This window comes from Xenopus laevis, chromosome 1S (genome assembly GCF_017654675.1).
Source record: "Xenopus laevis strain J_2021 chromosome 1S, Xenopus_laevis_v10.1, whole genome shotgun sequence".
NCBI classification, from domain to species: domain Eukaryota; kingdom Metazoa; phylum Chordata; class Amphibia; order Anura; family Pipidae; genus Xenopus; species Xenopus laevis.
This window is the reverse complement of record NC_054372.1, coordinates 91,205,798-91,222,897: the sequence shown is the minus strand read 5'-3', so window position 1 is coordinate 91,222,897 and position 17,100 is coordinate 91,205,798. Positions and strand designations below refer to the sequence as shown.

Below are 17,100 nucleotides of genomic sequence, written 5' to 3'. Positions count from 1 at the left end.
TTCCAATATCGTATCGTAGCCAAGGCTGCATTCAAAGTGCTAACCTCTAAACTATGGGGTGCCGTTTGTCCCAAATCCATTCTGCATACAAAATTATCCCTAGCACAGAGAATGAATGTCTCTCATGATATATAAGTATTTGTGACCGTATACAAAGATAAAAAATATACAAAAGAATTATTTCTATAAAAGAATGAGAACAAAATCTGGTTAGTGCACAAAAGGATGTCATTATAATATAAACCCCATTCTGTACATTTTAACAATCAATCTGTCTCACAAATGTATAACCTCCATGTAACAGACACACTTAAGTGTAGAGTTACTTACAGAATGAATTATGTAAAAAAAAGTTGGACAGAATATATAATAGTGTAACTAACTAGTGCATGCCAAGCTAGATTTAAATAACAAAATAGATTTGTGACAGAAAGCAAGATTTTATAGTACAGGATTCGTTCTTTACACAAAATGAAAGCCCAGTTTCAGTTTCACTAAACAGTTAAAGGGGTCCTGTCACCCCAAGAAATAATTCCAAATTATTTTTTATCATGTTAGTTGAGCAAAATAAAACTTACTTACACTACATTTATTATTTAAATTTTGTTTCCTTCAGTCTTGGAATTACCCAATCCCAGCACACAGGCAGGAGCCATTTTGTGAAAGCTGTTATTAAGACAAGTTGTGCATCACCCCAAAATCTTGTGTATGCGCCTGAATAGGGGACCTAATGCCCATACACATTGCCCTACACAATTATAGAGTGTGAGACGGAAAAGGGAATGTGGGGAGAGCAGTGACATCTAGGAAGTGCTGAATAGAAAGTGAAGGTAATTGACTGCCCCACCTCTATGCCTCAGGCATAGAGGCGTGGGCAGGTAATAAGATATTTATATGCCTTTATAACAGGTATGGATGCTTTAATGAAAAAAACTATTTGGGTTCCATGTTTAATTTGCTAACAACTTTTGTAATAGAGATTTTTATGCGAAGGTGACAGGTCCACTTTAAAATATCCATTCTGTGAAGCAATACTGTCAGTCACATTCCTGAACCAATAAGAACAAAGCTTATTGCCGTATAACAAACAAGATGAAAAGTTGCCAGCTCTGCTGTATCTTAATAGAAGAAAAGCTTCTGTGCACAGAGCTGCTGTGCAGCATGCTGAAAGCAGGGGGCCCGGATAATCAAGTAAGTGAAGCATGGCCGGGCCCCCCCTTAGACACAAAACCCTGGCAAGCTATTTTTTAAAAAATTTGGGGTGATCTGGCCAATTTTTTTTTACTTGCAGGGGGGCCCCTGATCACCAATGGCTTTTTATAACTTGTGGGGGGGGGGGCCCTGGACATCTATTTTTCTTACTTGAAGTGGGCCCTGCCACCAATGTTTTTTTAAAAAAAAACTTTTATGGGGGGCCCTGGCGCTAATGTTTTTTTTTTTAACTTATAGGAGGGCCCTGATCACCAATTTTTTTAAAAAAATGTTATGGGGGGCCCTGGCACCACAGTTTTTTTAACTTATAAGGGGGCCTGACCATCAATAGCTTTTTATAACTTGTGTGTGTGGGGGGGGGGTGAGTGAGTAAGTGAAGAATGGCCAGGCCCCCCCCCCTTAGACACAAAACCCTGCGGGCCCGGGACAACTATCCCCGCTGTGACCCCCTGATGGTGGCCCTGGCTGCCTGGGTGAAAAGTTCAGATTTCCAAATAAGGAAATCCAACGCTGAAGTAAATGACAATCGCTGATTGCTACATAATAAGTCCTGCCCCTGATGTCACCTGCACTGCCCCCTACATTACCGGGCCGTCCCCTGTCCATTTATGCTGAAAAAAAGGTGGCAACCCTAGACTGATCATAGACACATATTCTGTATAGTATAATGAGTGGGTCTTATGAGGCATCTCATAGTTAGCTGTAGTTTAACTACTACATAATAGTTTTAGACACAGATGTGGGACTGATCATGTGCACACCTATTCTATATAGTATAATGTGTAAGTCTTATAAGCAGCCACTCATAAAACATATATAGTATTTTCCTTAGTGTGAGTTCACATTTTTGCAACAAGACTGCTGCTGAACTCCATCCACCAGTGGATCACTCAGCTGCATTACTGAGCCACATATACCAGATTAATCCATATGGAAAACATTCACCCATGGGTAGGTCCTGCTCACTCATAAACTGTTTCACTGCTTTTGACAAAGCTGCCATAGTGATGAAATGGAAGTTGTGTAGTAGTTAAACTATAGCTAACTATGTGACTAAGAAACTGCTTATAAGGCCCACACATTGCACTATTCAGACTGTGTGTAAGTTCCCATTGTCTGGAGTGGCTCACTAAAGGTGGACATACCCGGGCCGAAAAAAGCTGCCAAAAGACCAAGTGGTCCCTTGGGCCCACGATCGGATCAGACAAACATCACCCAGTGGGCATACTGGGGCAAGATCTGCTCATTTGGCAACCTCACCACTCCAGACAATGGGGATTCACACACAGTCTGTATAGTATGAGTATAAGCAATTTCTTGGTTTACATAACTTCCATTTCATCACTATGGCAGCTTTGTCAAAAGCAGTGTAACAGTTTCTGAGTGAGCAGAGCCTAACCATGGATGAAGTTTTCCCGTATGGATTAATCTGGTATATGTGGCTCAGTATGACAGCTGAATGACCCACTGGCGGATGGAGTTCAGCATTTAGCATAATTAGTGATGGGGGAATCTGTGCCGAGAAATTCACGAAACACAATGGGCGTCTAAATAATTTCGATGCGTGTAAATTTTGACCAAGCTACAATCTTTATGCGTGCAACTATTTGGTCCAAATGCATTAAAGTCAATGGGCATCTGAATAATTTTGACGCGCAACAATTTTTATGTGCTCGACAATTTCGAGGCGCCCCAATTTTTTTATGCATCAGATTTTTTGCGGGCAAATCGCAATAATTTGCAGCAAATTAGTGTCTGGTGAATTTATTCGCCTATAACTATCCCTAATCACCAAGGCTACACATTGTACTACATAGACTTTAGGGGTCATTTATGAACACACTTGCCATGTTTTTTTTTTAACCACAATGTAGTATGCAGGTGAGATGTCTGACACAATTGCATCCAATGCATTACAATTTGCACAATTATAGTTGTGCTCTGACACTAATCAGACCCAACTGCTCTTTTCTAATTCTGGGCGTCGTCATTACTGATGTGAGTTGCGTGTGACATGTCGCGGTTGTGCTCTCTGCACTAGTGTTGTGCCCCCCCTCGATCCGCTCTGATGTGAAAGGGCTAAGCACTGGGCAAGTAAGGGGACAGCATCATAAGACCCCTGTTATAAATAAATGTAAGCATTGTGCAGCTTGTTGCTTCCTTATATATAAATGAATATCCCCTAAAATTGTCCCTGCCTGGCAGAATTAACGGCACCCCATACTAAACCTGCTGCTGTTGAAAACTTCTTGCTCAGATAGGATGGATGAAGAGTGCATAGCACAAATAAGAGTAAAGGGTGCCCTTAAGGAGCCAAAAAGTTAAAAGGGGACAAAAGTTGCAGCACAAAAAGGGCAGGGGCAGAATAAATAGGTTATGCAGCTATGAGAAATAGTCGGTGGCAGAAGGGGTAAATATCAGTAAAAGAGGAGCATGGAAAAGAGAAGATATAAAATTGTGAAGAAAAAAGGGATAGGAAAGAAGTAGGAAGGTGAGCAAGAGAGTTTTTTTTAAAGAAGGTATGACAAAAAATAATTAAATTTAAAAAATGTAATTAAAATAAAACAGGGTTATAAAAGAGAAGTTATCAGGAAATTACAGAAAAAGGACAAGAAAACAGAAGGAAAAGGCAAACACCATGAAACACCAAAAGGCAAGGTGAGTAGGGTGCTGCAATTTTTCATATCTGTAATATCATTTTGGGCCTGTGCATGGTAATGGTACAGCAGTGCCATGGTTGTCAAATTGTACCTCACTGAGCTGTCTATTTGGCAGGAAGGGTAAGGTGTGCAGTGAATAATAACCATTGGTGCCCACATTTTTTGGATATGTCATGTACTTAGGCAACACTTCCTGCTTGCCATATACGTGTGCAGTTCAACTCAATGTTGGGATTGTGGTAGTTGCTGCAATTTGTTCCAGGTCTGCAAACTCAATAAAAAGAATTTGAAAAGCAGTTTGTTCCAGGTCTAATACCCCATACCAGTCTTCTTACGTATGTAACTATTGCTGTGGCTTTAGAAATGGGTGCATATAAATCCTAAAAACTAGTTCTCAGCATATACAACTGAAGAACACATTGGAAAATAAGAGAAGCAGAGCTAAATATCTTGGTAATGCTTGTGGCACAGTCAGTAATGTAACTAGAGGGGGACGGTTTTTCTATCGGAAACAGTGGTGTGTGAGCTGCCATGGTGCCCTGCTGGCCCTGGCCCAATCTCACCCCCTGCCCCCCGGGTAGTTCCGCCACTGGGCACAGTATCTGGGAAAACACTAGAGGGAAGGTTAATACCTCCCAGAATGCTCTATGAGACCCAAAATATGGGAAGGATAACAGAAGCTGGGTGCAATTGGTATGTGGCACAGAGTGTGGAAAAAAACTCTGAGGCACAGAGTGTGGAAAAAAACTCTGGAAGAGAACCAATGCAGTTAAAAATGGATACATATGGACAAACTGCCTTAAGTGCTAGATATAGATATTCAAATCAATTTATTAACCACATGCAGGCTATTAAATTAATTTCAAGGTACATTTCCAACAATTAATGCAGTAAATGACATCCTGAGCATTCTGTTTTTCTTTGGGTAAATTCATTTTTTTAATGTGAATGAATAATGTATTTCTGTGTTATGATTAATGTATGTGTGGCTCATAAGCTATATGTGAAACTCTCAATCATCTATGATTATAAAGTAATAGATGAGCCAACTACAACTTCCGGCTGATCTTAATAAATGTAATAGATGTAATAAAAGACACTAAATTTGCCCAGAAGCATATGTCATAGCAAATATCTAAGGACAAACTGAATAATCCTTGAAAATGTGTCTGTGGATCTATACCTCCAGCAATCTGACAATCCAGAAGTTTGCTAAAGCTCTCTAGGGTATATTATATACCCTAGTCTACACTACTTGATACCTGTGATAACTCAAACATACATGTAGAGTTGCCTTACCAGAAGACTTTGTCCCATCGAGTCCATTTTAAGCCATTTTAATTAATAATTCTAATTTTCTTTTTTCTCTGTATTGATTAAACAGTGTACCTGATGGCAACTAATTGGCATATTAGGTTTACTTAATAGTTACACGTAATTTTTTTTTAAAAGACTTAGGGGCAAATTCACTAAAGCGCGAAGCGCCGAACGCTAGCGTTAATTCGCTAGCGTTGGCCATTTTCGCTACTGCGCAAATTGACTAACGAACGCTGGCGTAGTTTCGCTAGTGTTACTTCGCAACCTTACGCCAGGCGAATCTTCGCTAGCGACGAAACTACGCAAATTCACTAACTTGCGCAGTGTAGCGAACGCTACCTTTTACGCTAGACTTCCTTCGCAACCTCAGACCTGGCGAAGCGCAATAGAGTAGATAGGGATTGTTTCAAAAAAAGTCAAAATTTTTTCTAAGTCCCAAAAAACGCTGGCGTGTTTTCTACATGGCGGGTGATAGACTGAAAAAAATTTTTTGGGGCTCCCCTTCCTCCCCCCTACATTTCCTGACTCATGGCAACTTACCTAGACAGTGGGCACATGTGTAGGGCAAAATAAAATTTTTATTGGCTGATTTGAAGGTTTTCTAGGCATTTGTAGTGCAGATACGTGTTCCTCCATTGAAATTTGAATTTTGCGCCGTATGCAAATTAGCCTTCGCTAGCGCAACTTCGCTTTATATAGCGAAACAACGCTAGCGCAACTCCGCAACCTTTCGCTACCCCTGTGCGCAACTTCGCATTTTAGTGAATTTGCGTAGCGCTGGCGAAAATTCGCCTGGCGAAGTGCGGCGAAGAGCGGCGAAGTTGCGCCTGGCACAACTTCGATTCTTAGTGAATTTGCCCCTTAGGGGGTGATTTATCAACATTCAAATTTGAATACAGGTATGGAACCCATTATCCGTAAACCCATTATCCAGAAAGCTCATTACCCGGAAAAGTCATCTCCCATAGACTATATTTCATCCAAATAATCCAAATTTTAAAAATTATTTCCCTTTTCTCTGTAATAATAAAACAGCACCTTGTACTTGATTTATATTAAAATATAATTAATCTTTATTGTAGGCAGAACCAGCCTATTTGATTTATTTAATGTTTAAATTGTTTTCTAGTAGATTTAGGGGCCCATTCATTAAGTTCGAGTGAAGGAATAGAAGAAAAAAAACTTCGAATTTCGAAGTGTTTTTTTGGCTACTTCGGCCATCGAATGGGCTACTTCGACCTTCGACTACGACTTCGACTTCGAATCGAACGTTTCGAACTAAAAATCGTTCGACTATTCGACCATTCGATAGTCAAAGTACTGTCTCTTCGACCCCCTAGTTCGCCACCTAAAAGCTACCGAACTCCCGAAGGTCCCCATAGGCTTGGCTAACTTTTTTTGGTTGAAGGATAATCCTTTGATCGTTGGATTAAAATCCTTAGAATCGTTCGAAACGAAGGATTATATTGTTCGATCAAACGATTATTCCTTCGATCGTTCGATCGAAGTATTTGCGCAAAATACTTCAAATTAATTAACCCTCGATATTCGACCCTTGATGCATTTGCCCCTTAAGGTATAAAGAGCCAAATTACAGAAATATCTGTTATCCGGAAAGTCCTAGGGCCAGAGCATTCTGCATAACAGATCCCATACCTGTATATGCAACCATTCGAATTTTTGGGCACAAAAACTCACAAATTCAAATTCTATTTTCAAAAACTCAAATGTTTGGTATTTATTAAGCACAAAAAATTTGAAAAACTCAAATGTAAAACTTTGGCATCTAAACGCTTGTTCATGTAGAAGTCAATGAGAGTTGTCCTCTGCAAAATTCAAGATATTTTTTCATTCAAGCGTTTCGAGTTTTTGAGCTTGAAAACTTTCGAGTTTTTCTGAGCTTGTATACTTAACACTTTTCACAATTTTATTTAATTGATGTTTTTATATTCAGATTTTTTAAAACAAACAGACGTTTCAGTTTTTTTAAATTGTGAGTTTATTCAAAGAAAAAAACTCTAAAACCGTAAGGTTTGAAGATGCAAATTACAGAAATACAGTAGATCCCAAGGATTCCAGATAATAGAGTTAATGCAGTTAGCTCCTCCTCAGCTTATTCCAGAGCCAGGCCAAGTACCATTGCTGCCCAAGACTAATTGGTCCCTGGTGCCTCGCCAGCCCATCTGTCCCCTTGTAATCTGTATCTCTATTTCCCATTTTGATAAAAATACCCCTAAATTGTAGGATATTCCCTAAACATGTTTTAGAGTTTGCAGGATATTTTATAATTAGCAAAAATAATAATTTGCTAAATTATTTCTAAAGGCATTTACAAAAAAATATTGAACTTAGTGGAGTAAACTGCTTCCAGTACAGTGTATGTTGGGGAAATAATAGTTTGGAAAAACTGCTAACCATTTGCCATTTCCTGGGCTACACTTTTTTTTCTTTAACAATTTATCTTAAACTGTAACCTAGAGAAGTGCATCAGCTCTTTGATTGGATTATATAGTTGCTTCAGGTACTATGTTGTACTATGTTGTACAAAATGACCCTTTTTTCTAAATTCATATGTAATATCTTTGAACAGAGATAATGAAGATCTTTTTTCTCATTTCAAACACAATGAGGATTAATATTTTAAAGATTCTGCATTCTGTCATAATGTAAATGGAGTATTCTAAACTGCTGTCACTGGATGTCTGTTATAAAGATAACATATCTGTATGTTTATGTTAAGAAAGATAGTAGAAGCATACAAATACAGGTATGGGACCTGTTATCTAGGGTGTTCTGGATAAGGGATTTTTCTCTGTACTAAAAATGTATTTAAATATTAAATAAATTCAAAAGGATTGTTTTGCCTTTAATAAAAGTTAATTTTATCAAAGTTGGGATCAATTACAAGGTTTTTTTATTACAGAGAAAGTTATTTTTAAAAATGTATTTAAAGTTAAAAATGTATAAAAGATATTTGACTTCTATGGGAGATAACCTACCCCTAATTTGGAGCTTTCTGGATAAAGTGTTTCCAGATAATGGATCCCATAGCTGTACAAATATAAAATTGCAAGCGTAACCATTAAACATACAAATTATATATAAATACTGACCAATACATCATAAAGATCACCCAGCTCTTTAAAGCTTACAATGTAAATGGTATCATTGCTGTTATCGACTAGCATTCAAAACTGTAGAGCATTGCCTGTTGAACTGGCAAACTACTCAGCATTCATTTACTGTATACAGAAAAATGATTAAGTTCAATTATTTATTAGGTTTCCTGCCCAGTTGTTCCTATAAAGTTGGTTTCAAAGTAATATGCTTTGTCTAGTTAACCTAGTATGGTTTCAAATCCACCTTTCAGTAAATGTTTTCCTTCACATATACTTATTATTGTAATGATGTTGTAACTTTAAAGGAACAGTAACACCAAAAAATATAATTGTTTTAAAGTAATCAAAATATCATGTACTGTTGCCCTGCACTGGTAAAACTGATCTGTTTGCTTCAGAAACACTACTATAGTTCAAATAAACTGCTGTGGAGCAATGGCGGAAATTGAAAAACAGCTATATGGCACAGGTTAACTAATGGATGAAAGATAACACCATTAGACAGACAGAGCTTATTTGCTATCTGCTGTGTAACCTGAGCCTTTTCTCCTTTGAATGGCTGCCCCCATTGCTGCACAGCAGCTTATTTATATAAACAATAGTAGTGTTTCTTAAGCAAGCACAGCAGTTTTACCAGTGCAGGGCAACACTGCATTATATTTTCATTACTTTAAAACACTTTCATTTTTTGACGTTACTGTTCCTTTAACATTTGCACAATTATACAGAAATGTTTGCAGCTGTCAGTGTCACTTTGATAAAGTATGGTCTGTGCGAAATAAAACATGATGCTATGAACTTGCGTGTCTGGCAGAAAAGATGCGAATAAAAATCTCAAAACTCGTGTTTAACAGTTATCAACATGAGTTAATATTCCTCTATACAGAGTATAGAATATCTAAATTGTTCCTGAGTAATTATAGAACCACAGTTATGGTTTCTATAAACTTACCATAGCAACAATGTTCAAGTGATAGAGAGAAAAAGAACTAGATTAGATGTCACACAGTGCACTTGTACTAATGGTTTCACCCCCTGCTTCTTTACTACTAATAATCACTTTAGTTGGTGAGTAGGCCATGGGGAAGGGCAAAGAATCCAAAAGTCATCTGTATACACCTTTTTCTCTTATGCAAAAGGGAATATGCAGTTGTTGTTCAAGAGATCCTTGAGCGAATATTACCCCCACCCTTTTTTTTCAAGCTGTTCAGTTAAGTATTGGGTTGAAAAGCTGAATAGTTATGAATATGTAATTCTGTCGGTGGGAGGGCAAGATCAACACAGCTTGAATATTGTCACATGAAATCTATTTAATAATCTATTTGTTCATTTTGAAGCATTGTAATTGTTTGTAAATATTATTCAATATCATGAGCTGCTTGCAAGTAGAATGTGAGCATCCCCGTGTATTCCTCTTTAGCTTGTCAGCTTGTCATTATCCCCATTCTATGCTTCAGTGGAAGCTTCAATGCATGCAATGAGTAACTGATCCCTTTACTATCCCAAGCTTTTTTACTGAAATCCTGGACAAAAGTGCAAGTGCACTTAGTGGTATCAAATCACACCTTGAAGTGCAGTTTTAGAGCACTTGCATCCATGGCATAGCTGCAAAGATGCAGGGTGCAGGACTGTGAAAATAACAGATCCCTGTACTTAACGCCTGCCACAGGCTTATTGCATTCATCTGCATTCCCAAGCTTATACAATAGGTCTTAATGAAGCAAAAGCCAGTCCCAGCTAGTCACTCATTAATACAAGGATGCCAAATGGAATTAGAGTCCCTTAGACCAAATAGTTTCATCTGTCAACCTTATTAGTTGACTTGGTCTGACTAATCAGATATTCTTCCTGCCAAGTGTGCCTGCAAAAATGATTTTTGTTATGAGTGTAAGACTACAAGACAGTATGTACATGGGGCAACTGTGTGGGCCCACACAGTGGATCTAATGCTTGAACTATAGTGGTCTCTAGACTGACAACTTACATAGGCTGCATATTATCATGGCATGTTGGTTCAGTGGCATAGCTAAATGTTACTGAGGCCACCTGTAAAATAATTTGAGGTTCTTACTTTGGGTATGAGAAATCTGTGTCTACCAATTGTCTAACTTTACTAACTTTCTTTTCCCCACAGCTAATCTAGCTGCAACGGATATAATTTTCCTTGTTTCCTGTGTGCCTTTCACAGCTGCGCTTTATCCCCTACCTGGCTGGATATTTGGGGAATTTATGTGCAAGTTTGTCAACTACATCCAGCAGGTTAGTAAGCAGTATATTCAGTCTTCTTTTGCTGCCATTGTTTCTCATTTACCAATAAAATAAGAATTACACAATGCACAGTTTTGCCAAAATATTACTGTAGCTATGCTTATAGCATGTGAATATTGAGTAAATTTATACTTAACTTAATTTACTTTTCCCTTAGTCCCTTCGGCAGCACCATGAGATCTATTTTAGCCTTCCTGCCGTGTACGACAAGTGGATAAAGAAGTAAAATGTTAACAGCCTGTAAACCCCACCTATAAGTAGGAGTAACTTGCTATGTACACTAGTGTTTTTTTAAAAAGTAACCATACAAATACATGCTTCAAATTTTAATAGGGAGGGAGTATTGCTGCCGAAGGGACTAAGGGAAAAGTAACTTACAGTAAGTATAAATTTACTCATTCCCTTACGTCCCATACGGCAGCACCATGAGACTTAGTGAGTAATATAGGGCGGGTATCCGTCACATCGGCTTCTGGAGCACCTTACTACCAAAAGAAGCTTCCTGAGAGGCTAGAATCTTCATTCTATAGTGCTGAATAAAGGTGTTTGGATTACTCCAGGTGCCATTCTACATATATGATCCATGGAAACATCAGCTGCCTCAGCCCATGAAGTAGACAATTTCCTTGTCGAATGCGCTTTGATCCCCAGAGGAGGAATAAGGACTCCTTTTATATATGCCATGTGAATAATATTCTTAATCCATCTTGCCAACGGAGATTTGGAAGCTTTGAGACCTTTATTTTTGAGAAATAAAGATGTTTCCTGGATTCCTCAGTGCGAGTAATGTAAATTTTTAGAACTCGTCCCACATCCAAAAGTTGTAGACGTGTAAAATTCTCTTGTGGTTCCTGATAATATGGAAGAACCAATTCCTGATTCTGGTAGGAAAAAGACCCTATCTTAGGTCTAAAAGATGGCAATGGTCTCAATATCACCCTGTCCGGTAGGCTTTGAAGGATAGAATGATAGACACTTTATAGCACATTCCTGAAGAGGTTCAAAAGGACTCTCGCATGACTTCTACAGCACCAATGGAAGATTCCATCTAGGAAAGGGACGATAGACTCTAGGTCTGAGCTTAGAAATGGCTCTGATGAACCTCTTGAATAAAGGAGATGATAAAAGACTTCTGTTCAGGAGGGCAGACAGTGCCGAAATCTGGACTTTAAGGGTGTTAAACCCTTCTCAAATCCTTCCTGTAAAAACTTTAGCAAGGAAGCATCAGAAGGCTGGTCTCGATACACCAAAGGCGAAAAATTCTCCAAACTCTGGAATATGCTTTGTTTGTGGATTTCTTTCTTGAACACAAGAGAATATCGATAACCTCTGGTGACAAATCTAAAAAGGACCTGTCAATCTCCAAGTTGTCAATTGGAGTCTGTGGAAATCTTGGCACATAAACTTCCCTTGAGTCAGAAGTGTTGGGATCTGAGGTAGCACTCAATACTAGCATCTGGACATTTTCATCAGAAGTGAAAACCAGGCCCTCTTGGGCTAATAGGGAGCTATTAGGATGGTATTCACCTGTTCCATCCTGATTTTCTGCAGAACTCTGGGTAACATTGGGCTTTGTGGGTAGATATAAACCAGGGTGTAATCCCAGTCTATCGAAATGGCATCAAAGTGGTTCGGCTGATCCCCCCTGTTGAGGGAACATAATAACCTGAGCTTGCGGTTCTGTCTGGTTGCCATCAGGTCTATGTGAGGAAGCCCCCACCTCTCCGCTATGGACTCGAATATTTGTTGATCGAGTGACCATTCTCCTGGAATCACCCTTTTCCAGCTCAGGAGATCTGCTAATACATTGTCGCTCCCCCTTATATGAACAGCCATTATACAGGGAACATAAGCTTCTGCCCAGGACAGAATCTGTTTTGTGTCCAGACTCAAAATTCGGGATCTGGTTCCCCCTTGTTTGTTTAAATATGACACTGTCGTAGAGTTGTCCGACAAAATCTTTAGATGTCTGCCTTTTAACAGGTGTTGAAACTTCAGGATTGCCATGTGGACCGCTCTCAATTCCCTGTAGTTGGAAGACATGCCCCCTGTGCTGTAAAACTTCCTGTGTGGGCACCCCAACCTTTCTGTGTAGCATCTGGCGTCAACAACATCCACTCCACCTGCTGAAAGGACAGACCCTTGGGGGCAGATTCACTAAAGGGCGAAGTGACTAACGCTGGCGAAAATTCACCAGGGTGGCGTCATTTCGGCACTTTGCCAATTTACTAACGGTAGCTGGCGTAAATTCGATGGTGTAATTTTGCCAGGCGAATTTACGGTATGGCGAAAGAGCGTTACTACGCAAATTCACTAAGTTTTTGATTTTACTGACCCTTACCTCTATCGCCAGACTTGCCTTCGCCACCTCAGACCAGGTGAAGTGCAATAGAGTAGATAGGAGTTCCTCCGCTGACGTCTTTTCCTATTTAAAGGGTGATAGACTGAAAAAGATCGTAAATTTTTTTTTTCAGGTATCCTCCTTCCCCCCTACATTTGCTAACATATGGCACCTAAACTACTACTACTATGGGCACATGTGTAGGGCATTATAAGAACTTTTATATAATTTTATTAAGGTTCCCTGGCCTTGTAATGTAATGTATTTGCTGCAGCATATACGGCCATTGTACTTTAACTGCACGCTGTATGCTAATTAGCCAACACTAGCGTAACTTCGAACTGCTGAGCGTAATTTAGCTGGCGTAATTTCGGATCTTCGTGAATTAGCGTTGTCCAGGTGAATTTACGCTTGGCGAAGTGTTGCGATGTGCACGAAACCATCGCTGGCGAATTTTCACCTGTTAGTGAATTTGCCCCTTGGAGAGATTCTTCTCTTGAATCCACCAGGCCAGACGGGACCTCGTCTCCTGACTGAGACATATCACAGTACTGAAGGACTGTAATTTCCGGTCCCATCTGGACAGAATCTCCGACTGCAATGGTCTTAAGTGAAGTCTTTCCCAAGGAACAGGCATCTATGGAAGCAGTCATCATGCCTACAACTCTCATTAAGTCTCTGACTGATGAGACAGGATTACGAATTGTCTTCTGAACTTCCTCCACCAGACTGACAATTTTGTCCTGGCATAAGAAGACTTTTGACTACAAATCTGTAAATCTGATAGAAACTGAATCATGATGCATGTAGTGTGCATGGGTACTCACAAGAGGCATATGCTGTAGGTACACAGTAGATCACTGAAGTCTTACTTTTACCACTTGGTTCACTGTAATACATACAGTAGTTCTGAATAAACAAAAGAAGCAAGACATAGTGTAGAGCATATTACATAGTGCAGAGTGTATTACATAGTGTAGAGTATATTACATAGTGCAGAGTGTATTATATGGTGCAGAGTGTATTTATTAGCTCAAAGGGGATCTAGTCGTTTATCAACTATAGCATATGCAGTATGCCCACTCTTTGCCTGTGTCCATTTTTCTGACTATTTATCTTTCATATCTTCTACAACAGAGATAATTAAATCCTGCCCTGAATACAAAGCTGTCCTTTCACCTCTGTTTTACTGCTGCTCATTACAACTCATTCTCGCATCAGAGAGCACATCTCCTACTGAATGCCAAGCTTTTTAATTAGTACCCTGTCACTTAGCCGCTATTTTCAGTTTTTCACCACAATTTCTCTCTCTTTCCCATATTGAATGTAATATTCCCTCCTGTTGTGTACTAGAAGCAAACTTGGAAAAGCACTGACTGTATATTTTATTTGTTTTTTTTTATCTATTGCATCAGTTCAAGATTGTAGGGCCTCACCAGTATTTTACTTTCTATTTTCTTCTTAATTAATTTTTTACTTTCACTTATCTGTTTTTCAACATATATTTTTCTGGTCTTCATACTTTCCTTCCTCTTGTGCCCCTGTCATGACAGTGACATTTTCATCGCCTAGCACCTTATACTTATTGCTCTCTTCTTCAGGACATTGTTCTGATTAAATGAATGCACTGCAATGAATTTCATTTTAGGAAATTTTAAATATTGTGGTGTTTATACAAATGGCCCATAGATGTCACTGTGCTCAAGACTTATACTGTGCATACTTCATGGCAGCTTAAAAGTGAAAGTTACTGTTGTGTAATGGATGCATGAATCTGCTAATAAAGCACTTATACTCTGCTCATCCTCGGCTACCCAAAACATAACAGATTGGCGACAGGATGGCTCTTCTACCTCTGCAGTAGCCTGCACCTTTTCTTCCAAACCCTGATGAGCCTACCATACCTTTTACTGCTTGGATCCATATGTTTGAAAATAACATTATTGCTGCTGATCAAGGGAGATTTCTGCTGCTAGAAAGTTTGCTTTAATTATTCACTGCCTGGGAGCGGAGGGACAGCGTATATTCTATACATTACCATTACCTGATGATACTTATGAAACTGCACATACTGCTATAAAGAACTTTTTTGTGCCAAGAGTAAATGTGGTTGTTGAAAGATATAAATTCTGCCAACGTGAACAACGTAATAGCGTATTCACAGAACAATTTGTAGCAGCTTTGAGAGAGCTGGTTGTTACCTGTGAGTTTGGGAATCTAACAGATGAAATGCTAAGAGACCAAATAGTGGAAAAAACAAACTCACCTCGCATTAGAGAGAGACTGCTCCTAGAGCGGGATTTAACCCTTCAGTCCAAATTATAGTCCTAGGTTTGGTTGTGTTCGCAATCCCCTGCCGGCTCTCACTTGTAACCCTTGCAAAGGCTATTACAGTTGCTAGCCAAATTGAAACAGCAGTGGCAGAGGCTAAAACTCTCAGTCAGGGAACTGCTGGGAATGTACAGATTGTGAATTCAGCACTGTGGCTAATAATGCACAGTCACAGGCAAAATACAGTGCTAAGGAAAGGGATTCACCTACACTGCAAAACCATACAGCAAATACAAATAGAAAATACTGCTTTCGCTGTGGTTCAACACAACACACTGCAAATCATGTTACATGTCCTGCAAAAGCTAAACGGTGCCGCAAATGCACAAAAGTAGGACATTTTGCTAAGATCTGCCGTAGTTCTGCTAAAGATGTTCATGAAGTCACTACTACAAATGTTACAGTATTAAGTGTTGATAAAGCTGGTACATTTATTCCAGACAAGTTTATATGCACTGTCAGTGTCAGTACTGCTTCTGCTGACAACAGACACTCCATTAACCTGATGCTTGATACAGGTTCAGCTGTTTCTATACTACCAAAGGATATTTTCTTGAAATACTTTGCAAAAGATCCGCTTGTTGCACCTGCCCTGAAACTGGTCAGTTACTTAAAGAATCCAATCACTGTGCATGGTTGCTTGCCAGTGACTGTACACTTTGAATCAAACACTGCAAAATCTGACTTTTACATTGTGAATAAGGGTACTGCTATACTTGGAAGGGATCTCTTTGCTGCATTAAACCTACAATTAGTTGATGGTCTCATTACTACAGTACCAGTGCCTGCCACACAGCCGGTGTCTAAAATTTCACCACAAAGCAACACTTCACTGGGTTGTGCAAAGAACTCTGTACACAAAGTTAAGTTGAGACCAGATGTAACTACATAACTACAGAGCAACGCGCCATGCAACAAACCTATCATCTCCAGCTGAATTATTATATTGCAGACAAGTTACATGTTGCAGACATCAAACTTCCACAAAATACTGTGTTTACAAAGTCATCTACTGCTGACATTGTGAAAAGTCACCAAGCCAAATGTAAGGCTTATACGGACAGAAAACGTGGTGCAAGAGAAGTACACTTTCAACCTGGATCTTTAGTCAGAATTAAGAAACCAGGAATACTGAAACAAGGACAATCTAAATTTATTACACCACTTAAAGTGAGATGCCAGCGAGGACCATACACATATGAACTCTGATGGACGCATATGGAATGCAAGTTGTCTTGCTCCTGTTAGATATGACTTTGGAGAAGCTCCATTTGATGAAGGACATTTTCCTAATCCTGATGTCAACTGCAATAGGCCTGAAGAAAGTGAACCTATAAGGCATACTGAGAGAATCAGAAAACTACCTGCATGGACCCAGGACTATGTGATGTGAATAATGTATATTATTGCTTTAAGATGCATTGTTGTTGTTTATTACATTTGCCCAAATGCTTTCCTACTATAGGGGGAATAGGTGGTGTTTATACAAATAGCCTGTAGATGTCACTGTGCTCAAGACTCATACTGTGCATACTTCCTGGAAGCTTAAAAGTGAAAGTTACTGTTGTACATGAATCTGCTAATAAAGCACTTATACTCTACTAATCCTCGGCTACCCAAAACATAACAAATATAACTATGTGCTGCCTCAGAAGGGAAAAAAATACTATTGTAGATGAAAGCTCTATAGAAGTCTCAAAAGAGAGTGCTTAATCTGTAAACTGTGTGACCTGCATACAATGCTTAAAATCCCTGCTGCTTGTTTGCACCATAGAGAGATACCTGCAGTTTCACCAATGAAATTCTCAAAAGCGAGTTCTTAAGCTTTAAACTGTGTGGCCTTCTTGTCATG

The 17,100-nt window shown here is 39.2% G+C and overlaps 1 protein-coding gene across 1 annotated transcript in view; it reads left to right on the top strand.

Annotated features, from left to right (window-relative positions):
* LOC108706208 (G-protein coupled receptor 54) overlaps positions 1-17,100 on the top strand; it is a 51,798-nt gene that overhangs the window by 18,896 nt on the left and 15,802 nt on the right. The window contains exon 2 of the mRNA XM_018242812.2: positions 10,443-10,567. Coding sequence (XP_018098301.2) covers positions 10,443-10,567 — 125 coding nt within the window. The remainder of the gene's footprint in view (positions 1-10,442; positions 10,568-17,100) is intronic.